Below are 25,806 nucleotides of genomic sequence, written 5' to 3'. Positions count from 1 at the left end.
TTCACTCATTATTGGCTCCCTCATTGTTCAATCTCAACTAGTTTAATCACCATGTGTGAGCAATGCACAACATAGCACAAAAAAACCTTACAACATCATGCAATCAAATGCAACAACTGTAAGTACATTTATTAAAGCTCCTACCATTAGCAGGTCGAGACAGTATTGATGTTGTAGTAAATTAGTTCAGCAAATTCAGTAGAAAGTGATCACAAAAATCAAGTCTGAAATCAAAACATAGTGGTGTTTTGCATAATCTGACAACCAGCACTCAGTCGTGATGAGAGGAAGCTATCTTAACATTTTGCACATCATTAGTATTCAGTGACTTGTGGCAGTTCAAGTGTAATGAATATAACACACAGGCAGTACAGAACCCTTGTACTACTAGATACTGTAGCTGTGGCTCTATTATGCTGTGTACCATGTCAATAAAGCATAGTTTTTTTGTGGTGAAGTGTGACATAAACAGCCTTTGTTTGGTTGTTCAGGTTGTTAGGTATCACATGAAAAAGGAAAATAAAAAACAGGCCTATGGGACATTGTAAACAATCATATTTTCTCTGATATGGAGCAGACAGAGCTGTCACCTTTGTCATTAGACACAAAGCTGCACTGTTGGTTCCGGTGCCCTATTTCTCTGTCAGAGCTTTTCTACAAGTGAAAATGCTGTTTGTGGTTAGCATCAACTTCAGTTCAGTTTGGTCTTTCATGTACTAAATGTCTGAGGTTGCCTTAATGTCTGTGTTGCCTGTTTGTCATGCAAAACCTATTTGCAAGAGCACAGTTTGGCTTCATAATTGTTTATGTGTGCAGAAAGGGCAGAATGGTGTGTTAACCAGTGGCTACAATATACACTTGCATGAACACGCAGTCTCCTTATCTGGATACACTGTGAGGATACTGAGGTCACATGTTAATGTGAGGTCTTAATGCAGGGTGCATTGTTATCTGAATGCTATCCCAGCTGCCAGACCACATGCATCTCAAAGTGTGATTGGGTTTCTGTCACAAGTATTCACATGACCTGAGAACCTGGCTGTCATTATCCAAATAATGAAACCACCCAGAATGAAAAAACCGCCAGTGAGAAATGTTATAACTGCTGAACGATGGCAATAATTTCAGCTGAAACCTTTAAATATAATGCTATTTAAAATATTATCATATGTATTATTAGATGTTAGTATTTGACATTCAGGATTTTGTATTTACCGTTTAAAAACGATGTTATGTAACGTTTCGCCTGTTTTTAAAGGAAGTGACGTAAAATGATTCATATTCGACTTCCTTGGATACGAAGCGTATGTTTGTATATACTCCTGACTACCGGGAGAAGGTGGATACACCGTCAATACGGGTTGATGAGTAAAAATAAAAATGGCTTTCGCTCAACACGCCCAGAACGATTCAGACGGACCGTACACTTTCTCCAGTCGACCCAGACCCGCGGAGAACCACTCCAAATACAGAGAACCTCCGTCTCCGCAGTATGTTTACTAACTTTAGCTAAGTGCTAACGTTAGCGTACGTCAGTATTCGCAGGTGGCAGATAAACATACTTCATAGTGTTCGATTAACAGGATAGAGAGAGTAAAGTTACTCCTACTGTTGAAGAGTGTATGCAGGAAGAACAATGACGTTGTTAAGGACATTTCACTTCAAATGTGGGATGAAAACGTTTTTTGTGTTTCCCAACTGATAATTTAAATTCAGTATTAACAGGGATGTCTTTTGTCTTCTTACTAGATTTGAGGAGGGTCCATGTCACAGTGTAATCACACTATACTATAGGTTGATTTCTATTTTTTCATGGGTGAATTAACAGCCTAACTCTATCTCTTACTGATACTTTAGGAGTCACCAGAACAGCAATGTTATCTATACAAACATTATGTATGACCGGCGTGTTGTCAGAGGAAACACATATGCCCAACAGGTAACTGTAAGTATGAAACAGCTGTTTTACTAGGTTTCATCCATGGTAGGTTTGCTGTTCCCTTGGCTACTGCATCTTTGAAAATGTTCGCTAACCTTTCACAGACAGTGCAGGCGGATGTGGCTGAAATCCAAAGGCAGCAGGAGAGCAGAAAGAGAACGGTGACCCGTAAACGAGCCTCAGAGCTGCTAAGAGTCCGTACTCCTGAGGCCCTGCATGGCAGAAAGCACATTGATGTACAAACAGGTAAAACCCTCCTGTTCAACAATAGTGCCAATTCCTTGCAACTGGTGTGTGTGGTATAGTAGATTTCTCATGACGTGAAAGTGTGTTCTTCGCCTTGCATAAAAGGTCCTATGGGTTGTAATAACATTTTGTGACTTGTCTGGGTGTTAATGTTATGGTCGCTGCCGTGTTATGATGATGGATGGGGCGGGGGGCTGTGTAACTTTCTTGTTTTTATGGATGAAATAAATTGAACATAGAACCTTGAATGTTTCTGTATCAAAGTCTCTGTGAAGGCAAACAGCATGTTCACCATCATTTTTAGCAATTAATCTGATGAAGGCAGCAGTAGCTCAGTTCATAGGGACTCAGCTTGGGAACCGGAGAGTCGCCAGTTTGAGTTTTTCCTTTTGTTAAGAACTTAATTTATTCACATTTTGCACACAGAAAAAGAGAATAGCTTTAAAGCACATGTGAAGGTGTACAGCAACAAAAACAAAACAACACCATAGCAACTACAGTAAGGAACAGTCAGGTTGGTCATACTGTGTTCCACATCTGATGGTGAGCAAAACAGATAAAAGAAGAGAGAGAGAAAAAAAAATAATACATTCAAATAAATAATAGTGGTATTAAACTAGTTTGTAGCAACACAGAGTGGGATCTTATTCAGGGACAACTGGGATAATAATCTTTTCTGCATAAGTGAGGAAAGCACCCCACACTTTTTGGAATTTCATGGAGGATCAGCTCAACATATGTATATCAGATTTTTTTCAAGCTGTACATTTAAAATAACAAATGTAACCAGAGTGTGGCTAGGTGGCGTGGGAGAGCTTCATCTCAGTAATATGAGAGCTCTAGCCAACAAGGTTTACAAAAGCTACCAGATCTGCTTGTGGTCTGGATAGAGGTACAGGAGGGGTGATGAACAGAGCAGCTATGGCATTAGGCTCAGTAAGCGGTCCCAGTTATGTCAAGTCAAATCATCTTTTAAGCAGATGGCAGAGGGAACCACAGAGCCCTGTAAGTGGACACGTCCCTCTGGGCAAAAAGCTGTCTACTGTAGAGACAGCTCAGGAGCTACAGAGCTGGAAAATAGCTGGCTAGGGCCAGAGAAGTGATCAGTCGAGTCACAGGATATAATATTAAGGGGTTAAAGAAGGATAAAGAGAGAATCAGCTGATGTGCCCTATACTCTTATTACACTCACACTATCATTGACCAAGAGTGGACAGAGTCTATCTAAGCCCTGAACTAAAACTGGATTGGCTAATCACTCTCCTGCTAAAAGAAGACCTGTCCATTGGTGAGTTAGCAATTATGAAAGTAAGCTGAGAAATTGCCTCTTTAACCAGTATAGGAAGTGTGTTCCAGAGAAAAGTGGTTACTACATTTAGAAACACATTCAGCGTATTGATAATCCAAATCTATCATGCTAGGTGAGTGGAGACAGAGTCTTGACAAAGCGCTCTGGGATGCAAATCGATGTAGTTCCACAATCTATGACGTCGACGTCAAAGCGTCGCCCCAGCCCTAAACACAAATCAGTTGTTCACATCTCTATAGCATTAGTATTCCTTCATAATGCATTTGTATTTGTGACTACTGTGGAAAGCACCAGTGTTCCTGACAATATAGACACATGATCAGGGTAAGTTAGTAAGTAAAATGTGTAGATGATGAAGAAATGGCTGTAGTGCTGGAGAAAGTGATGCTTTTAGTGGTATGGAGCTGGTTCAGGAGCTGAGGCAGCACTTGGTAATAATGGGTACCATCAGCAGAGGGAAGCTTCAGGCAAAGCACAGCTGTGGTTTGGTCTGTTTGGTCTGCTGCCCCAGCTCACATGGCCCTTAACAATGTGTGATGTAGTGATCTCCAATCAAGATAAGTTAGAGAGAGGATTAGATTAGATCTCACATTAGTGCTAAAAAGATAGCAAAGACAATGGAAAAGGAGATACAGTACGGAGATGGAAGGAGAATTTTATATTTATCTGACAAATGTGAGGTTTGGACACGTGCTTGGGTGGAGCTTCACCAGTGATGCAACGTGCCATATGATATTTGGACCAATTGTGGCCTGTGGGAGGTATCAGGTGTGGAAAACACCAAACATTCACCTTGGTTGCCCTGCAGTATAAACAACAACAAGAGCCAGAATCACCTTGTTGTCAGTTTAACTTGGTATGAGCTATGCAACGGCCTGAGGTTTTAGCTGGAACCTATTTTACCAGCTGTTCTTTAGACAGCCAAAGATTATTTCTATCAAAGTGCAATAAAAATCCATCTTTGTTGGCAGAATTTATCAAAGAACGCCTGTAAATGAAGTCTATTTAACATATTTCTGCAACATCATGTATGAGTGCTTTTGGACTCATTTATTTATCTATTTATCTGTTATCTATCTATATTTTCAGAGCTTTACCTGGAAGAATTGAGTGATGTATTAGAAACTAACAACACTGAGTGCCAGACTGACGCTTTCTTGGACAGACCGTCAACTCCACTCTTCATACCCACCAAATCTGGCAAAGATGTTGGCACCCAAATAGAGGAGGGAGAGGTAAGTGGCCCATTAGATAGGTCCCATAACAATATCACTATGTGTCTGCATACTATGTGGAAGATCATATGTATAAGAGTGCTGCCTATTCATTTCCCGTGCAGTTGTTTGATTTTGATAGGGAGGTGCAGCCATTGCTGGAGGTTTTGGTAGGTAAGACAATGGAACAGGCTTTGCTGGAAGTGATGGAGGAGGAGGAACTGGCCTGTCTGAGGGCCCAGCAGAGGGCCTTCCAGGAGCTCAGAAAAGCTGAGTTGGCAGAGGTGCAGCGGCTTGAAGAACAGGAGAGGCGCCGCAACGAAGAGAAGGTATGTAAACTCAGCTCAGCTGGGATCAAAGAGGAAAATCTCTTTTCTACTGAAGGGATATCAGTGCTGTATTGTGAATACATTTCACCCAAGAAAAAAAGGACATACCTGTAATACGTTTTTCTTCACATAAAGTGACATTTCTGTATGGCTGCTATATCAAAATAAATCTTACAGAGATTATGATGGATTTTTTCTGAGACAACATTTTTTTTTTTACTTCAGGAGGGCAGATTCGCCCAGCAGAGGGAGGCACTGCAGAAAGAAAAAGAAGTTGTAGAGAAGCTGGCAGCCTGTGCTTATACTCAGCAGTATGTGGCCGACCTTCTGCCAGCCGTCTTTTCCTCACTGAGGAGCCAGGGCTACTTGTATGACCCTCTAGAGAAAGGTCAGTCTTCTTTTGCTGAGTTGTTGTCCTGTCCTTGACTTGCATTCACACTCATTTCCCTCTTACATAAGATGTTCTGCCACGTGGTGGATCACTGCACATGTGGCCAAACCTGTCATGTGGTGACTGTAGCAGTAGGTGATGCTTATTATATAACTGCTACAAATACTGCTGTGTATTAACCTTATATGTTCTGATTTATAGATATTGAGACTAATTTTGTCCCATGGTTGATGGGTGATGTCAACTTCAACCTGGAGAAGAGACACGTTGCCAGACAGCTTCTAGACAGTAAGGGAATTGAAGTGTTCTCAAAGCTGCATTGTTCATGGGTTTATATTTGTCAAACTGTTGTCCTCTAGGTTTGATTTATCTGTCAAATGTTGTCAAAAAATGTTGTCAAATCTGTCAAACACACATCAAATGCAGATTTTCACACATATTCAACAATTCATGAGCTCTCAGTTGTGGATTGCCACCTTGCCCTGGTCTGCATCTGTTAGGTCAACTACATGGAAGTAGTCCAGGACCATTTGACCGTGGTGGCTCAGTGGTTAACAGTGTTCTGCTTCATTTTGAATCTGTCCAGGGTGTGGGTTTACTCTGCATGCTTTGGTCTTGACTTCATTTGCCCAAATACATCTGTAAAGCATCTGTAAAATGAATAAACTGTATGTATATGTTGTGGATATCCGTCTACCCAATTTAGTCAGGCCATTTTGACATACACGCATCTTCCAAGGGGCATTGGCTTGACCTGGTAGTTGGAGTGCCACCTGGCGGTCTCATTGCAACATTACATAGGTCACTGATCGTGAATACCAGTGTAAACCAGGTAGAATGTCACTCTCATGTCTTCACCTTCCTTGTCTTTCTGTCTGTTGCAGTGATCATCTACGACGCCACTCAGAACCAGCTAAGGAGGATTTCCTGAGAGTGGGCATGGGCATTAAGATATTATCAAAAATAAAACATTTCCCATACAAAACGTTGATGCATTGTGTCTTTAAAACATAACCCTGTGGATGTGTTAGCTTCTGTAGCTCCACTACTCAGCTCAGCGTTCCCTTCTGACAAACATTTATCTTTAAGAAAACGGTCTCAGTCATGGAGACAGTTACGTGTACTCTATCAAGGAGCTTTAACATTCACAGTTTAGGCAAATTCAAAAATGTTTTGCATTACTCAGACACATTAACTCTCTGTGCCTCTTCATTCATTTCACTGTGTTCTCTAAACCAAGTGAGCTTAACGCTTTTTTAAAAGTCAGAGTGCAGTATTTTAAAATGGATATGTGGTGGCATCTGCTGGCTCAGTGGTTTGAATACATGCCACATACTGAACGTCACAGCCTACCCAGTTTGATTCCAGGCCTTTTTTTTTGCATGGACAGCAGTTTAAAGTGTCCACTGTATAAGCATGTATTTTAGCCTGCACCATCAAACTGCACCTATCGTTATCAAATGATACATATATTTTTTTATCAGGATTGGTTTTGCTTATTGAAGCTTATAAACTTATTATTTATATACTAAATTGTTAAAAAGTAGTTGTCCTTGATCTAGAGCTACACCAGACATATTGTGGGTCCATTCTCCCCGTTTTCGAAGTTAAGGTTCTTTAAAAACCGGTTCATAACTTTTTGAGTAATCGTACCAACAAACAAAGCAACAGATGCAGATGAAAACCAATGTCTTTCTGTCATGATAATGAACACAAAATTCCCTCTTGAACAAGCCTTATATTATTTGTACATTACTCTTTGCCTTTAAGTATTCAGTATATCTCCAAATGATTTGTATTCCTGGAATTATGCCTTTCTCTGATAGGGACATAAACGGTATAGAAAGTCATAATAAATTAATAAAATGTAGAAAATCCAAATTGATCAGGTCCAACTAAAATGTCAGGTTCGGGGAGGGATTACCCATTACTTCTTGCTTACATCCCTACCTGGTAATGTTTCGTGTCTATTTGTTTTACTTCAGAATCACCACTAGTGCACCAGTAGAACAAAGTAATGCTTTCAGCAGGCTCCCAGTCAGTTTCAACAATCGAAACCCCCAAATCCAATAACATTAACTGATGATGGTGGTGAAGGCGACGACCTCAGGTATTCTATTTAAATTCTATTTAAATTCTATTGGAGATCCAAAAACAGCAAAGCGTGTTTGAAATGACGCGCAACGAGGAAGTTTGTAGGACGGCGTTGAAAGGGTTAATTGTGCCTTCAGTCGATGGTGACACCAGTCTTGTGGCTAAAGGTGCGTAATGTTTTCAAAAGTACATTTTACTTCAGATATATACGGCTCTATTTATAATTTCGCCTGCTGATTGGTCGGCTGGCATGTGACGTCACCTTTTAGCTGAGGGCGGGGTCTGTGCGCTTGAGAAATAAAAATAAAAAAATGAAATGAGCGTTGTTGGTTGGCAACTGTGGAAACATATACAGCACATATGTGTCATACTTCGGTTAGAGACTAGTTACCTCAACATTACTGTGATAAGATCAATCAAAGTGCCGGAGTTTATATGATAGAAGTCAAGTTTTGGTGATTACAGTAGAACAGAGAATGATACAGTATAAGTGAAAAACCTTTGCAGATTTTGTACATTTTTTTTGTTATATTACTGTTTCAATGTTATTAACTATATATGTGTATTATAAAAGTTGAACATTCTACTTTTAAAACTTTGTTTTAAAACTTTGCAGATGTTTCTGGAGTAGTATAATTATTTGTAAACGTACAATACAGATGATTGTGTAGCACACGTTCATACACACACACATACACACAGGCAGGGTCATAATAAAGCGAATATCGTCTTTCTGCATTATTCATGACTTTTTGTGGTTATCCCCTATATGTTGTTCCTGGCAGTTTTCAGATGTTATTCCACATTTTACATGATTTCGGGACGTTCCACGATATTCTTGACTTTCGGGGGTTACCTCAGCTTTCTCCGACCATGGCCTATCTATGATCGGTGCTTCGGAAGCCCCGCTGACCTCCGTTTGGGGAACACTAATGACCCCTACAGGTGAGATGAGCAACAGGCCGTGGAATGGGGATGAACGCCATATTGCGACAGAGCGAACAGAGGGAGGGGGAAATCTGCGCCTGAAACAATCACAATCATCTAATTTTCAACCTCATCGACCCCGGTAAGACCTGACCCAGGTGGACCACTGTGTCGTGTAATGAGTGAATCTCATAGCGCCGCTCACTCTGAGTCGGGATCGGTACTGTCCGCACTTCTACGCGCACTTTCTGTTCCTGTGCACAAAGGAGGCAGATCTTACAACAGGTGTCTGTGGGATCGCGATGAAGATGTTGCTCATCTTCACGCAGATCGTAACTGAGGCAGCAGTGTCGTGTCCATGAGTTTAAATCAGATTTTTGGTTAATTTTACGATGCTTTCATAAAGGCTTGTCCTGTGTCACTCGTTGGACAGGACTCGTGTCAATCGCGTTGTGTGTGCTGGATTAACACCGAACATACAGATTCTGTTTGTAGCGTCTGAATGTTTTCGCATAATGTGAAGAGCTGAAAGGTCACAGTGAGACTGTATCGATGCTTATCTGCTGTGTAATGGTTTGTCTGTTTCTCTTAAAGTGACTTTATTTAAACGGAAAGCAGATACACTGTCATATCTGTTAGTCATAATCAGGGTGTGTGCTTCATATTGAAAGAAAGCTTCGGAATAAAAGACTAATAGACTGAAGGGTGGGGACTAACTTTATCACAGTGGGTGAGGCGCGGTATTCTCCCATATTTAACCTGACTGATGCCTGGGTGATTCATCAGCAACAAGTTAAATAGCTAAAATACCACTTCCTGTGGGACAATTCAGAGTAAAATCCCTTCTGGCGCGCCTGTATTTTCCTCTTCTTTAGGCTGCTCTATCCAAGTGTTCCAGTCAATATTTCAAATATTTCAAATATTTTATTGATGAACATTTGTTGTCATTCAAAACACAACACATGTTCTTGAGTTTTTATTGGAAGGCCAACAAAACAAGAGAGGTGCTTTTCCACCATCAAATGCTGTTTGAGACGTCCGTTTTTATACCTTAAAAATTTGTCCATGGTTTGTTGTACTCTTTGTCCAACACAGCAACCCTTCGTTTGTGATGAATATAGGCATTACACTTCTTTTCATTAACTGACAACTATTTAGGTCATGTTTTACTTATTTTGAAATCCAGAAATTTTTTATTCTGTCCTCCTGGAAATTTCCTGTGACTTATTTTCTTGTAGCTATATTGCAAACACTTGGGATGTCCCATGACCCCACTCTCCCCTTTCCTATTACGATGTTATTACTATGTTTCTTGCCCATGCGTTTTACTGTATTCCATTTTATCAAACAAACATGGATCAATATCAAGTAGAATTTGGACAATAGGGGGTTAAAATCAAAAACTGTACTGTGTCGTATTCGCAAATTTCCCAGACTATGATCGGGTTCAGATTCATAACACTTTAGAATGTTTCTGGACATAAATGGCATAGTGAGCGCCATGACACCTTTGTTTTGAAGCATACACAGGCTCACTTCCGATGACGTGCTGCTAGTCGCTAGCTTGGGAGCGCTCCCGTCTGATTCATCGACTGAGCCTCCAGCAGGAGTTTAAAGTGAGGCGACAGGAGTGAGTAAAGCACGGTCTCCCTTCTTTCTCTCCTCAGAAAGGCACACCGACAGACAGACAGACAGACAGACAGACAGCCGCACGGAGCTCAGGAAACTCTTCTAACAGTTCGGCGCACAGAGCCACTAAAAGGACTTCAACATGCCCAAAGCGGTAAGTACTCAAGCGGTTTACTCCCACCCACTGGCCCGCGCGGGTTAAGCTGCTTTCAACGCAGATTCATCAACGAAACCCGGATACTTCAAATCGGTTTAATTCCTTTTTGTATACAGAATATACACTGAATTTGGGTTAACTGTAACTAATCTGAATTTCAAAATATTTATTTGTGCAAATAAGGTGAAACGAGGATGCTTGGGTTCAATGAGCAGAGTGCTAAATGTATACTTTTCCATATTGTATAGTGTTGTACGTCGACTTAAGGTTTTCATCATTTAACCTACACAAAGGACTAAAAATCAAAAATCACCTCACAAGAACAGCGACTCTGTCCTATTTTACCACAATTAACTATGACCAGAATCGATCAATCATTTTAGTCTATTGTCAAGTTAAAAATGCCGAAGTCTTGCTCTTCCACTTCACATATGAAGTTTTGACGCTTTTCTGTCTTTGAATTGACCGTTTCTTGTTTGTTTGTCTGACATGAATTTGAAATTATTACTTTTGGTTCTGGGAACTTTATGTCATTATGTTTTGTCATTGAAGATATTAATCAATTAACCTATTCAGTAGTTCCTCAGTGTTAATGTGCTTTCAGTTTCTTCAGCTCTTCAAGTTGAATCACGGGGCAACATATGACTTTGACTTGCTGTTCTAATTACATACTATCAGAATTCTACTTTTTTTATAAAGTCACTCAATCTAAAACAGGACAAACATTACAGGACAAACATGACTTTGTTGAATAACAAATATAACTTCAAACTGATTAACCTACTCAATTACTGACTTAAGTTAGTCACAGTAAGTTAATAACTGAAGCAATATGGGTTCTGTTTTAGAGGGGACTGCCCCTCCTCTCATATGCTGGGGGTGTACTATCAGTGATGGTGAACATCAACTGCTTTGCTTAGAACAAGAATAATGATGCTTATAATACCACAATAATGATTTTACTTTGAAGAGCAACACACCTTTGCCTTTGAAGCTGTCCTGTGTTGTCCTGTTCCTCTGTAAGTGCTCCTCTACTCCCTTTGCCCCACCCCAGCTCTTGCATGCAGACACGCATGTCCTCTGTCAGTAAGCTGTTTGGAAACTTCCAGTAGGTATATGGCAGACTATGTATGTTTGAGAGGAAAATATGATGGAAATTTGCATCAAACAAGTATCAGTAAAATTCAGGTACATTTCCATTTTAATCTTAAGGGCACAGGACTTTTTCTTAAATTAGACTCCCAGTGTGGTTCTGGCTGACGCACAGGGGTGTGTTCAAGCAGTGAGTAAGAGGACTGGGGATATGGTTTCCTCAAACCTACAGTAAAATAAATTGGATCAGTTGTTCAAATATGGATCAAAGTTGCATGTGTACATAAAGGAACAAGATTGTGGCCAGTTGAGTTTTCAACAGGAGAGTTTGCTGTTGTATAGTGCAGAATATTGTGCAAACAATCACTAAAGACTCAGTCAGGATCATAATGTGTGTTGTTGGTTTGTTTAGAGTAGCCTCACAGTTGTCATGAGTGTTGCTGTGGAAATGACATCATTCTGGTAGCCACAGAACTGGGTGGCTGGCTGTTTTCTTTTCCGTGCTATCAAGAACTGACAGGCGCTGATTTTTTCCCCCCTCTCCTATCCTCTGGCTTAGTCGCTGTTCAGTATGTTGCCTCATGACTGGCCCAGCTCTGAGGCACTGATAAGTTTGGCGCTGCATACCTCAATTTTCTAACCAATATACTTTCTGTGCATTGTATTCAAACTTCTTTTGAGCTGAAACTAGGACCACAAACTTTTGTCGTTAGTCAAACTACATTTTTATATCAAAGGAGGAGGGCGAAGGAGCTGGACTTATGACAGACTTGGCCTTTGCCTTTTTTACCACGCAAGTTACTGTCACGTATATTTAAATAATAGCACCACTATGGTCACACCTACCACTGTCTTTAATCAACACCTATCTGACACAGTCTCAACAAAAACTTTATCAGCTTCACAAGGGAAGGATGTAGCAAGGCTGTTTTGAGTTTTACAAGTGTATCAAATTAAGTGTCCACTGAGTGTGTATATATATGTCTCCTCTCTGTTCTTGTGCATTGGCACGGGACATGTGAACTCAGCTACCACAAAATTCAATTCAGTTCAATTCAATTCAGCTTTATTTATATAGCGGCAAATCACAACAAACGTTGTCGCAAGGCACTTTACATCCAGAGTATTTAAAGAAGCCCCACATTCCTCCATTAGTAGCATTTGGTGACAGCGAAAAATTCTGCTTTAATGGGAGGAAACCTCAGGCAGAACCGGGCTCTGGGTGGGGGGCCATCTGCCTTGACCGGTTGGGTTGAGAGAGAAAGAGGGAGGGAAAGAAGAGAGAGATTCACAGAGACGCACAACAACCACAATAAATAATTGTAATAAAAATATGACTAATAATATTGATAAGAGTTTCTAGCAGGACAGGGTCTTCAGGATTAATCCAAATTCCTCAAAGTAAATTTTTTCTGCAGAATAAGGATGGAGTCAAAGACGAAATGGGATGGACTGACAGGGAAATGCACTTGACGGCACAAGATACTTCTTGGTATGCAAATTGAGCGATTTATGGAGAGCTGACTCTAGTTTGGGAGCATGTGTGTACTGCTTATGATCAGCCCTGTTATAAAAGGTGCTGCAAGAAGAGGATAAGGTGCTTGGTGCTACAGAACAGTCATTCATCAGCAGTAACAATATTATACACATTACCTGTACGACCCAACTATACAGGTGACTGGCTCTAAAATGTTTCATAACTGCATATTCGTGTCAAATGCTTTCTTCAATAAATATATTCAGCAAAGAAAAGTGCTAGGTGCTACAGTTAGTCCTCTCTCATCTGCCCTGGCAAATATTCTGTTGTCCAAGAAAATATAAAACTAATTTTCCCTTTTTAAAAGGATACACTCTTTTCATATTTTGCGCTATCCTGCAGTAGAGCATTGATGTGACTTTATGGATTAGTCTTTGAATATTTGTGAACTACAGGAAAAGTGTTCATTGGCCTTAAATTTGATGCCAACTTGCAAAAACTCTAAACTTCTGTACCCCGCAAACCGGTAATGGTTGCAACTCAGATACCTGACGTCATTTTAACATTCCAAAGCTGTCAATACTGAAACTCATTTAGGTCTTCAGCCAAAGACAGTCTAACCCTATTTGAGGAGCTGTGGAGGCCCCTGTTTTGGCACTTCAGTGACTCGTGTTTCACCTCTCTCAATGACACATTGTCATGAAGTAAACAATAGTGCTCCTCAGCTATGCTAGAATCCTGTTTTCTTGTGGTCCCAACCGATTATACAAACCACACAAGGCGTGGCTATGACCAATCCTTTCTTTTTTATGTCCCCTTCTATTGTAAGTATTTGTTGTTTCAAATAGTATGATAACTCATGTCTGGAACACCCTCAAATCATGATCCACAGTCAGGATATACAGTATATGTATACACAGATCCTTTCATTAAGTCTTGCATTTCATTCCAGGAATATGTCTGCTGTGGAAATCACAGATGTGTGACATTTGAAAAGACAATCAGAATGGGACTGCCCCCCGAACTCATTGCTGCTGCATTGAACTCATGTGGTAGCACAGTGTTTCTTTTGCTATGTTGCACTGTGAACATTTCAGCACCATCCCCATGACGACAGCCATTGCAAAAGACTCTTGTAAAGCCATGTAAACTATGTGGAGGGTTAAATATTGAACGGTCCTCACTGAAGAATGCAGTTGAAACTGTTCACTGTTTAACTACTGTGGTGATGAGTGTCTCTTTCATTAACTCGACCCTGAGCAGATTTCTTCCCTCATCAATGAATGAATCCAAAAAATCTGAGACTAAGGTGAAGAAGATAACCTGGATGAAACAAACAAACTGCTCTCTGCACAGTCAATACTTCATCTTTGTATATAGTGAGTGTATCTAAAGTGCTTACAAGCTATTGCTTTAAAAAGCATCTTTGAAGGCCTGAGACTTTTTGGTAAGTCGATTTTAAGGTGAAATATCAGATCACTTTTTGCAGCTTGGGTGTGTAATCACTGTTTCGTCATTCGTATAACATGCAAGTAAAAGGACTACTTCGGTGTTAAGATAACAGACACATTGGCAGATGTACAATACATAGCTAGATAGGTTAGTACTTAATTCATCCTCTTGGGGAAATACAACATATAACTGTGGCCGATAAATGTCCACTTCTGAATGTGTCCCGAAGCACATGTGCTTTCTTTCGTGTTCACATGTTCAAAATGCTTATCTCATACAGTCTGGGTCAAAAAAGAGCAAGCATAACGTATTTGATCCTTTTTACCTGGCTTTGTAAATGCAGCAGCATGTTGTCGGCTGCTTTCAGTGTCAACGTAACATGGTGGTTAAATTTGGGAACCTGTGCTCCTGCAGTTCATGTTTTTGATTCAGTGGTCACTGTCATGTGACTGACAGTATATGGTTAATATGAATAGCTGTACTTTCCTATGACTCAAAGTTGCTCATTGTGGAACTCTTGGTCTTTGCCTTCTATATTCTTAGCTTATGTATGATGTTTTCTTTACCGCTCTGAATGGCTTCAGTTTATTGTGAGTTATCGTTGGAGGACTTTGAGATCGAATATCATTCACTCAGGGGTTTCCGTTGGCTTGTCTGTTCTACACTTTCACATGTTCCATCTCTTTTGGTGAGGGTGTATTTTTCTAGGTGCTCCAACTGTAAATGGAGCAAATATAGGCAGTGATGTGTTGAAGCTGCTGTAAACAACGTACAGAATCACATTTTAATAGGTCAAGTCTCAGAGGAAGAGTTTAGTGCTGTTTCGTAGTAGCCTGGGTCTTGTAGAGTGTAGATGATAGTAAGGGACTGTTGGGGCACCACAGCTGAAAGGGCGTCTTTGTTTTGCTGTGTAAATGCAGTCTTTCCCTTCCTTTCCCAAATTTTTGCCTCTGGTCAACTGGTTTAAGTAACTCTTGGATGGCTGGTTTGTATGCACATGTGCCATCATAGGAAACTGTCTGCTCTGTTGGAAAAGTAAACATTTGCCACACCACAGATCCAGGGTCCAGATGAGTCACCTTAGCACCAAGACCAGGGCAGGACATTTTACATTTTTAACCCCATGAAAAAGCTTGATTCGCTGACCCAAATTTTAGTGCTTTCGAGTTTCAAGTGTCCCTCTTTGGATATCATCATGGAGAGTTGTATTTGTGCCAACTTCACTCCAGGCAATGAAATGAGCAGTTTTTAATTGTTGAACAAGTCACTAATTTAACACTTGCAATAGTTTGAACATGATTGGTCGCACTTTTTGGTTTGGACGCATAGGTCATTTTTTTTCAGGAAATAACATGCGGTCATTTTTCTTGTTTTAGTTTTGAGTAACTGTAAATGGTTATTTCTGATATTGACCAAGATGGTCAACTTGAGTACAAATTATTTAGCTTTGTTCTTTGAGAAATCCACTGTTTAGACCTGTTACAATACCCTGGCACAGTGCTTTCCATCCAAATCTGTGATTGGACTTGCATTGTTGTCTGGAGTTAAGTCTACCAGTTAGTTGTTCAGCAGTTTGAGAGGTCATCCTTATCCAGTTGGCGGCATTGAATTTGTGCACCGCTGAGGCTTGGTGCTGTTCACAATAGCCGGGAGATGAAAGATGGCTCTGTAGGGTTCTGTTAGCAAGCTCTTTCTCCTCTTCAACCTGTTTCCACTGACCTTTGTCTGGTTTTCATTCGGCAGCAATAACTTCAGTCAATACTGAGTCTGTGTTTTTTCATAACCACCACAAATACCAGAGGTATTTTGCATTGAAGAGAATCAAGATGCAGTTTGTGCCTCAAAGCAGCTATTGTAAATATTTGCATCATTGCATTCACATTGCATTTGTTCATAACTAACTTGGTCTACAATGTAGACTATTGTTTCTCTCCATTGTGGTACACAGTTGACGTCAGTTGTCATTATTTGTTGCACGCATGTTATTTGTAATGGTTACGAGATCATACATTGATATTTAGGGTGGATCCCTGTAAGTGGACTTTCAATTCTAAGCTCTCAGAGCAGCTGCTTGTTAGATGGACCACCTTTTTGATGTTAGCACAGGTCAGTCATCAATCATTGACTAAGATGCACCTCATTTTCTCTGAATGGACTTTCACTGTACATACTATAGCTGCTCTACAGTAGTCTTCCTGTCCTTCCACGGTCCATTCAGAATAACTGGTTTTGGCCACTTGTTAGATTTTACTGTCACTATATAGAGATGGTGCTTGATATGTCATTTCTGATTTTGTATACAGGGGCATTCCTTAATGTGTATGTTTTTGTTTTTTTAACTCCAAATGTTGAGCCAGCGCTAAATATTCTAGGTAAAAAAAACTTCAATTTCCTAACAAAAGAGCTTCAATCTGCCGTGCAGTGGGGCTTAGTATATCAACCTTTCTGCTGCCTTTGTTTTTCAACAACTCTTCTCATTTGTATCCACAGGTCAATGTTCGCGTCACCACCATGGACGCTGAGCTGGAGTTTGCTATCCAGCCCAGCACCACCGGCAAGCAGCTGTTTGATCAGGTCTGTACGGTCACATTTATAAAGCAGTGTCAGAATGGAAACCTTTCAGAATAGTAGAAGCTGATAACCGTTGAGGATAACTGAAGCTTTTCAAATACATCCAGATCTGGACAATAATATACCTGTTCATCATCATGCAAATAACATCCCTGATTTCTATTCATACTAGCTCATTACTTTTGACAAAAGTAACAAAAATATGAAAAATGCTGTATCTTCAAATGTTAACTAAGCATTAGAAAAATTCCTGCATAGTCACTGGGCCCCACCTTTCTCAAAGATTTATCCAAATGGGTTCTGGGTGTTTTGAGCAATCCTTCAAAACAACCAATCAACCAATGGAAGCAGACAAAAACCTAATCGCCTTAGGATAAATAATTAATTGTTGTCCCCGCAACAAATGTATACTGCCATCACATCAAACTACTCAAATACTGCGGCAGCCTACATATTCATGGAAACTAACATTGGCTAGAAAGATTTGAGTCTTTGAGACATTGTATTGGATATTGGGCAATAGAAATAAAATTCACATGACTTCACTTGCCCAGTGAAAGTGTCTGTCCTCATTATCGTCCTTCCAAAGTTATTTCCCTCCCGCTACATCCAGCCCTGACAGGTTAGCTCCTGGAGACTAGATTACAGGAGCTTTTGGGTGCAACAGGTGCAACGTTCTCCTTCTTCCTGGTGATCATGAGAGATGGCAGCTTAACATAAACATTGTAAAGAAAAAGAATGTTGAGGGATTTATTTAACTCAAGAGGCTATAAAAATCTGAATGATGTCAATGAGGAAGTTACAGCCTCTGTAGAATGAAGGGTGTGGCCACATTGAAGCGAGCTCAAGCATAAAGAGTTCCTATCATGTAGCTCTCATTATTTGCTGCTTTGTTGTACCATAGATATGCCCCATTAGACATGATATTTGGGGAAGTAATCACCAAAGCCTTCCCATGTCTCACATGATTTATTACGAGTGTAATGTATGGGTATTTGGAACAAACTCTTATTTGTTTAACTTGTTAAACACTGGATCATTAACTACTGTGGTTTCCAAATGTTTACTGTATGGTATGTAGGCAGAATGTTTTGAATTTTTTAAACCTAAGGAAAAATGGTTCAACAGGTTCAAAATTCACCTTTATGTCTTGTATTTGTTTATAATTTCTCCGAATTTCTCTCAACTAGAAATTGAACAGAACTTGGGCTGCATGATGAAAAATTTGACTATTGAACTTTGCTTTATTCTACAGTATCGTTAAACAATATTTTATTTTTGTCCCCGCTGTTTTGCATACTACAGCAAAGGTCCATACTTAAAATCCAAATGTAGGCGATGTGTCATGAATTTTTATGACAGCATGGGGAGAGGAAAGGCAATTGTTTTAGTCACTTCCTGTAAAACTGGTTTTTCAGTAGCGAGTGACACTGTCTTTACATATTGGTGTCAGGGGATTTGCCCTTCAGCATCTTCCCTTTTCAGCACTTCAGGGAGGGGACCTTACTCTGACACTCATATGTACTTAAAACATTATCTAAAACTTGGCTACTACAGTATTTTAAGTGATATCGATATCCTTGTTCTCACATAAATGGATCTTGTCATTATTTTTTATTTAAATCGGAGGAAGGAATAGCCAGTGACGTCACTTTATTCATAGGTGTTGGTGAATTTCCACACCTAGCTGTTGAATGTCTCTTTGTGGGGTGTGCCTCTGATAATCCTTGTGTCCCTGTGATAAGTGTCAGAGATGATTCAGAGCCTTATTTTAGCGTAAGATACTTTCCTAAATCAAGCATGAAGAAACTCTATAAGGCCTCGCTGCATGTGTAATGTCCAGGTAGTGCCTATAAATAGCAGTGCACAGATGAATCCAGTTGACATTTATCTTTGCTGGCCACATCCCTGTAAGTTGTCACAAGTCTGATTTAGATTGAAACTAATCTGTCAGCAGTAATCAATTGGAAAGGACACAAGTACACACAGTTCTGGTCACAAGGTTTGTGGATATGCTGAGTAACCGAAGTGAGCTCACCACCAGAGTGAGTTTGAGGCCTGGTGTGGCCTGTGTGGTCAGCTGTGATCATAGGCTGCCACACTGCTCAGATGCTGCTCCCTTACACACCCTCTTACAGTTCCACTTCCATCTGCCTATGGTGTCTTCATTTGTTGCTGCCTTTTGCTGCAACAACTGCTGCTATTTGTAGATGTTTTCCGTGATCGGTGCCTTTGCTAATCTAAATAATGTTGTATCGATCTATATATCTACAGTATATATATATGGATATATAGATAGATGTATATATATAGATCTATAATCTTCAGATTTCAGTGTCACCCCATTTAGAGTAAATTTGAATTGTGGATTGTCGGACAGTTTTTATCATGGCATCATGACAAATGGTCCACAAGTCTCATGAACTGAATCCAAGTTCACATAAGATGTCTGACAAAACTTGTGCTCATTTGAAGTGTACACAGAGCAGACAAAAGGAGCCCAACCCACAAAGTACACATGTATGATGATGACGATGTCCGCTGTGAAGAAGAACACCCCTTTATTGAGTCCAGGACTGAGAAATTACCTTTTTCAGACAAATGCATTTTATTACATTACATGCACAACACACAATGCAACTCCTCCTACACACACATGCACCGGAGGGGGGCACTGCAGGCAGCCGGCAGCCAGCGCACACGGAGCAGGTTGGGGTTCGGTGTTTGGCACCTCGGCAGTGTCACTTTGGCAACTCTTTAGCTGCCGGTCCACAGAAGGGACCTGTCCCCTAAGGACTCCACACGGGACTCGAAACGGCTACCCTGTGGTGGTGGTGTACTAAAATTGCAACAGAATGTATTTGGGATATTTGTAAGTAATGGTATTAAAGGATCCATTGGCGCATAATCTGCAGAGTAAGCCACTTCCATATCCATTTCACTTCACCTGGCTCCCATGCACCCATTAAGTAACTCTTCATGTATATTTGGAAAACTACACGAGTCACAAAAATTCCATCCATGTCTGTAAGAGAATTAGACCTATTTCCTTCAAGCGAGTATGTCCCACTTCATTCTCCACACACACACACACACACACACACACACACACACACACACACACACACACACACACACACACACACACACACACACACACATCTTTGTGGCCGTCCCTATTTGGGGCCCAGACTGGGTGAACCTTTCCCTTCCCCTCAGTGAAAGGATTTTTAGCCAGCCGAGACGGCATCCCTTACCCAGTGGAGAAACGTTCAGAGACTGTGTCTAATATCATGCCAGATCTATCTATGTAGAGATGACACACACTGCTTAAACCATTGCGGAAGTGACTGGTAACAAAATTTGACTGGATCTGTAACAAATTAGATTTAAAAAAAAAAACTTGACTGCCAATATTTCACTGAGTTTACAGGTTTTTATAATCATTGCCAGAATGAAGTGAACCTAGCTCAATAAAAAGAGCTTGACCCCCAGGTTTATGTATACAGCTTTGCGGGTTTATTTGGTCAAGGTTTCATACTGTCACAAGAAGCAGGTATTTGTACTTTCACATTGGTAAGGTTAGTTTTTAGTAGCATTAACCAGAATAGATGTACATGCTTGAAACCCTTGCCATGTACGTTGGAGAGAACTAGCAATCCATTAACTTCTAGGCAATCTGCCAAAACAACCTGCAATGTCAGCTTATTAAAAGCTGTGTCCCCAGATTCAGATTGAACTAACCTCTAATGAACTCCCTTGTTTTAAGCATATGCGCTTATGTCTGTGAAGCGCATTTGTCTTCATCTCAGTTAGGTTGTTAAAGGGGAAATGGTTGCATCTGTGACTGTGCCAAAGTTACACCAAGCCTACCTAGTTTATCCTCTGACAAAAACACTGCTTCACTTAGATGTGTGTTGGGTTGCCCACTCTTTCCCTTCCCTGGCTCTCTCAGGACCCCAAAGCAAAACCAGCATGAAAGGCCCAATTGTTTTCTGAGCCCTGTAAGTGAGTTTAATTCCAGGTAAAAGGCAGTTCTCCCTCTGCAGTGCTCTCTCTCATTTCAGGCCCCTGTAGATATTTGTTGTTGCACTAAATTACATCCATTGGTAAAGGTCCCTGAATCAAAGGCATTCAGCTCAGTGCTCACAGGTTAGCTTGACCTGTATTTTGTGTCACAAAGAGGGGGTGTTTGATTTTAATTTTAACATTGGCTAGAGCTTACATTGGAAATGGGCTTGGCTGAAGTGCTTGTGTGTTGACTGAAATTCAGCAAGGCAACTTAGCACCCCACCTGATGACTGAGTGGGGAATTTGGCATAAACCTATGCAGGGCCCGCAGATTTGTGTAAGCGCACAATTGCTTTTGCTGCTCACAGTGCTGCTGGAAAATTGCTCTGCCTTTCTGAGAGCCATAAAGATGGCTTTTGGTCGTTGATGTTTCTGTCTGCAGCCAGTGGAAAATAGTAGCTCCTCCTACAGCATTTGTGATTATTCCAGACCTGAATCTGGGTCTTCATCTTCTGCCTTCAGCCTCAGTCTAAAATCACTTGAGCATTCTTTTTTGAAAAACTTCAATCTGAATTTTTGCAATGAGGGTGATGTTTAGACTGAGTATGATCACTCTTTAGTGTTGTGGCCTTGCAGCTTTGCCAGAAGGTTGCAGGTTTGTAACGTATCGCAGAGAAGAGTCTCAACCTTACACCGAGTAAGGTTGAGACTCAATGACAACACTGTAGAGTTTACCAAATGTAAGAATTTTTCTTTGTCACCGATATGATTTGCTGAGGCGCTTGAGACATTAAAGCATCTTTTGTGTATTGCTTTAGCATGTCCTTTGTTCCATCCATTTGTGTTGTCAACCCAGCCAAATCCTCACAGTGTAATGTGTAATCCTATGATGGCTCCCTGCCAGCTTAGACTGGTACCTGAGTATATCACATTAAGTTTATATTGTTCAGCCAGCCTGAAAAAAACCCTCATAGGCATCTAACAAATGGCTACTGTCATTTGAGGATTATTGTCTTCAAGCTATGGAGAAATTGGTTCATTCACAATTCATTCATTTACTTTGCCAGTTTTAAATCACATCTAGATGTGAATAAATTGAAAAGATCCTGCTCATTTAACTCTTCTTTACCTCTGTTGTGTAGGTGGTTAAAACCATTGGTTTACGTGAGGTCTGGTACTTTGGACTACAGTTCATGGATGGCAAAGGTTATCCCACTTGGCTAAAACTGGACAAAAAGGTAAGACTGAGCTGACATGTTTGATCTTTTTTTTGTTAAATTCCATATTCATCCTGTTTAACATGTTCAGATTCCGTAAAGAATGGCAGGGTTGTTTCAGAATGCATGTTCATCGTTATTTCAGATGCTTTCTTCAATAAAAATATTCACCACATAGTTTGGCAGTATGTGCTGAACATTGATGCCTCCAGTAACCCAAACTCATATTGCCTGAAAGCTTTGTTTTTGATTGGTCTTTTACTTACAGAGAATGTTGTATCAACATGTTAGATGTCTGGTGAAACACAACCACAAGTAACAAGGCTGAGTAGTGGATATATAAGTGGATTGGAGTGGGTTTTTTTCCCACTTTGAAGCGTTGCAAAGGTTTGAAAACATCCTCTCCAACTCCTAAATGAGAATAAAAACATGAAAATCTGTATATTATTATAGTTATTGTTATATTCCTAAAATATTGGCAAAGATGTTTCTGCTATTATTTCATGACATGTCTACTTTGCTTGTTAGATACAAACTGGCTATTTCAGCCCTAAATTCAGTGTTATGGATGTCCTAGCTGCCAGAACTTAGCAATACCTTTGGAGCCAAATATTGGAAACAAAGGGGAAAGAATGCATTTTGCATGGGGTGGGGACTATCAGTGCTCCAGTGTTTGCCTTTCACTCTGTCAATCTGTAGCCATCGTGTTATGTATATATTCACAAGCTGGATTGTGGTCACACTGTGTAGCTTCTGCAGAGGCAGTGAGCAGTTGAGCCCTGTCTGCCTTCCATCTCTGCTGGGTGTCAGAGTGCTGCATGTAATCAGCTGGACAGCTGTTATTTAGAGAGAGTGTGAACTCTTTGTGAACCACCATTACTGCCCCTGTTTCTCTCTGCTTTGTCCCTCAGCGAGATTACTTCAAATATCTGTTTGTCCCTCAGTGCTCTCTCCCTACCAAACCCTTGTGTCCTCTGCCAGTGAGGCTTTCAGCTGCTTCTGTTTGTATGTCAGCAGTGTTTTTAAACTATCAATTTTGACACAATGGAAGGGAGAATAAACTTAATAAAACCATAAACCCAATCTATATCCGGAGACATTTGGAGGGATATTTTAAGGTATTAATCATTGAATTAGATTTATTTCTCAACTGCAAGCAAATTAATAACTGCCCCATATACTACAGTTATGAAACCGTCACCTTTGCTGACTTAGGCAAGCATAACCTTCTCTCAATCTGACCCTTGTTTATGATTATAACATGCAGTGTGTGCTGACATTGTGCTACAGTCAAACTGGAATATTCACAGCCTTTTACAACCTCATTCCCTTCATCAATACTATTTGGTTCCTGTTGTGGAATTAGAGGTAGACACGCATTTTGTATACCGTTGGTGCGACCTATTCAATGTACAATTCACCATGATACATCTTTGCAATATCACTCTAGGTGTCCTCCCAGGAAGTGAAGAAGGAGAACCCTTTGCAGTTCAAGTTTCGGGCCAAATTCTTCCCAGAAGACGTGTCGGAGGAGCTGATCCAGGACATCACGCAGAAGCTCTTTTTCCTGCAGGTGAAGGAGAGCATTCTGAGTGACGAGGTCTACTGCCCACCAGAAACGGCTGTGCTGCTTGCCTCCTACTCTGTTCAGGCCAAGTTTGGAGACTTCTCCAACGAAGTCCACCGGCCTGGCTACCTCACTTCTGACCGCCTGCTGCCCCAACGGTGAGAAACAACAATAAAGCGTTGTTAATTGTTAGTTGCAAGTAAATGTAGTGATAACTAACTTGCTCTTTTGTTGCACCTGTGTGAGACGTTCATAGCTTTAATACACCAATTGTGATAGTCACAGCTGAAGAGTTAAAGTGGAGAAGTCTTAACAAAAGGGGAGAGTAATCAATAGAATAAGCAATATCTCTTGCTTTGTGGGAGTTATCCCCACCATTGCTTTGTGATCGTTTCATGTTATCACATTGTTGTCCGTTACAATGGCCTGAGTTTGGTGAAGTAGCTGATCTTTCCTGCTTTCATCTTCTTCTCCGTCTTTTTGTAGAGTCCTGGAACAGCACAAATTATCCAGAGATCAGTGGGAGGAGAGAATCCAGGTGTGGCACGAGGAGCACCGTGGAATGCTGAAGTGAGTGTTTTAAACTACAGGAAATAGGCACATTTTTAAAAAGCCTATTCAATTTGAAAGTCCACCCTCACTGAGCTTTAAAGATGTTTTTAGCAATATTTTTTTTTCTAAATGTCTGTTTCCTATTTAACATTGCGCAGCTCTGCCCAGTGGAAACCCTTCTCTTGAATACATGTTGTTCTAAATGGAGTATCGGTACTAATTGGGTCAGCTGATCACGCCACCCATTTCTCACTCAATTATCTCCATCTTTGCAGGGAGGATGCTATGCTGGAGTATCTGAAAATCGCCCAGGACCTGGAAATGTATGGAGTCAACTACTTTGATATCAAGAATAAGAAAGGAACTGAGCTGTGGCTGGGGGTAGATGCCCTAGGACTCAACATCTATGAAAAGGAGGACAGGTAAGCACTGTATTTTGAGGTTGAGCCGTGTCTGCTCTGGCTCTTTTTGTGCCGTCAAGCCCAGAGCTACAAAGCTGAAACACAGAGCTTAACTGGCAGAGCCAATGTAATCGCCACTCATCGCTTCTCTTTATCTGTAGACAGAAAGATGGAGAACATTTTTATAGATATTTCTATTTTGTATCATCTATCAATGAGTGCTCCTATAACATTTGTCATTGCCCTCATAGTTTGCTGGTTTAGATTTAGGTTTAGATTAGGTTTTGAGATAACTAAAATCCACAGTGGTAGGCTGTGCTGTGCTGTGGACTCCTCTGTGGTGTTGTTGGAGTGTTGTGGGGTGACCCACCTTGCTCCCTGGTGATTTGCCTTCTCGGTCACTCACCCTGTGGTAGTAATCCTTTCAGCCTTACTGCATTGATCTGTGGGCTGAGTTGTGTTGTTGACCACCAGGTTGTTGCTTCCTCCATGTTAAATTGGCTACCAGGTGTGTTTTTCATGATTTCCTGTGTGTTCTGCTGTCTGTACCAATGGGGGACTCAAATACAGTTAATGCCAAGTGACTCAAATGCCCCTTGAGGCTCTAACACTATAACTTTTATGACTGATGCTTAGCTTTTCTAGGTTCGTCTGGTTTTGTCTTGGAGCTCAAATATGTTGCTCTGACACGTCTTGGCAGTTGGCAGATCTGTGTTAAGTTTGTAGTGTATGCATCACTTGTTACCTACCGGTTCTGCTGGTTGCCTTCTGGTTCTGGTTAATGATTTGACAACATGATTACAATCATGTTGTCCACTCCACCCGTTACGTCACTTTGTCAAAATGGCGTTCCTTACTGTACTCGTTCTTCAGCTGACAAAGACTAAACTATTACTGTGACAGCTACAACTCTCAGCATGCAATGTGGCTTCGCAACAACATATCACCTGACCTGTGATGTCACATTGACAAGGTCTACTCTAAACAGTGTGTTACTAGTTAATCAGGTACATCGCTCCTGATCCATTGCAACAGGCCTCCATCAACTCCTTTGTTAATATTATAATGTCATTATCATCAACACCATAATTTAAACAAAGGCAGAATTGAAGCTGCTACTTTAATGTGTATACTGTGTAGATGCATCATATGTACTATAATATTTAATACGTCTGCTATTGCATCAAACTTATATGTGATACCTGCAGTTGTTGAAAAGCAATAGAAAGAG

At 40.6% G+C, this 25,806-nt stretch overlaps 2 protein-coding genes across 5 annotated transcripts in view; both read left to right on the top strand.

Moving 5' to 3' along the window:
- Nucleotides 1-39: 39 nt before the first annotated feature.
- Nucleotides 40-6,409, top strand: rsph3 (radial spoke head 3). Of its 3 annotated transcripts, none has more exons than XM_076168037.1 (8): nucleotides 40-118; nucleotides 1,858-1,945; nucleotides 2,044-2,185; nucleotides 4,584-4,729; nucleotides 4,834-5,037; nucleotides 5,263-5,425; nucleotides 5,630-5,716; nucleotides 6,313-6,409. In XM_076168037.1, the coding sequence occupies exons 1-8, from the start codon at nucleotides 63-65 to the stop codon at nucleotides 6,357-6,359; spliced, it is 933 nt and encodes a 310-aa protein (XP_076024152.1). In that variant the 5' UTR covers nucleotides 40-62; the 3' UTR covers nucleotides 6,360-6,409. The 3 variants fall into 3 exon arrangements, with proteins under 3 accessions (XP_076024152.1, XP_076024151.1, XP_076024150.1); XM_076168036.1 differs by lacking the exon at nucleotides 40-118 and adding an exon at nucleotides 1,302-1,490 and having other exon boundaries at nucleotides 1,858-1,939; XM_076168035.1 differs by lacking the exon at nucleotides 40-118 and adding an exon at nucleotides 1,302-1,490.
- A 2,053-nt stretch (nucleotides 6,410-8,462) lies between these two features.
- The window catches only part of ezrb (ezrin b), a 29,894-nt gene continuing 12,550 nt past the window's right edge, over nucleotides 8,463-25,806 (top strand). Inside the window, exons 1-7 of one of the 2 annotated variants that reach the window (XM_076167978.1) lie at nucleotides 8,463-8,591; nucleotides 10,117-10,232; nucleotides 16,747-16,830; nucleotides 21,981-22,076; nucleotides 23,506-23,780; nucleotides 24,109-24,192; nucleotides 24,450-24,596. In XM_076167978.1, the coding sequence (XP_076024093.1) occupies nucleotides 10,221-10,232; nucleotides 16,747-16,830; nucleotides 21,981-22,076; nucleotides 23,506-23,780; nucleotides 24,109-24,192; nucleotides 24,450-24,596 (698 nt within the window). In that variant the 5' untranslated portion in view covers nucleotides 8,463-8,591; nucleotides 10,117-10,220. Of the gene's footprint in view, nucleotides 8,592-10,022; nucleotides 10,233-16,746; nucleotides 16,831-21,980; nucleotides 22,077-23,505; nucleotides 23,781-24,108; nucleotides 24,193-24,449; nucleotides 24,597-25,806 lie in introns of those variants that run through there. The other variant, XM_076167977.1, reaches the window with a different exon arrangement.

The sequence above is a fragment of the Genypterus blacodes genome, unplaced genomic scaffold, assembly GCF_046128005.1.
Source record: "Genypterus blacodes isolate CSIRO-AG114 ecotype Tasmania unplaced genomic scaffold, CSIRO-AGI_Gbla_v1 ptg000185l_1, whole genome shotgun sequence".
Lineage (NCBI taxonomy): Eukaryota > Metazoa > Chordata > Actinopteri > Ophidiiformes > Ophidiidae > Genypterus > Genypterus blacodes.
The sequence above is the reverse complement of the archived record's forward strand: the minus strand, read 5'-3'. Positions and strand labels throughout refer to the sequence as shown.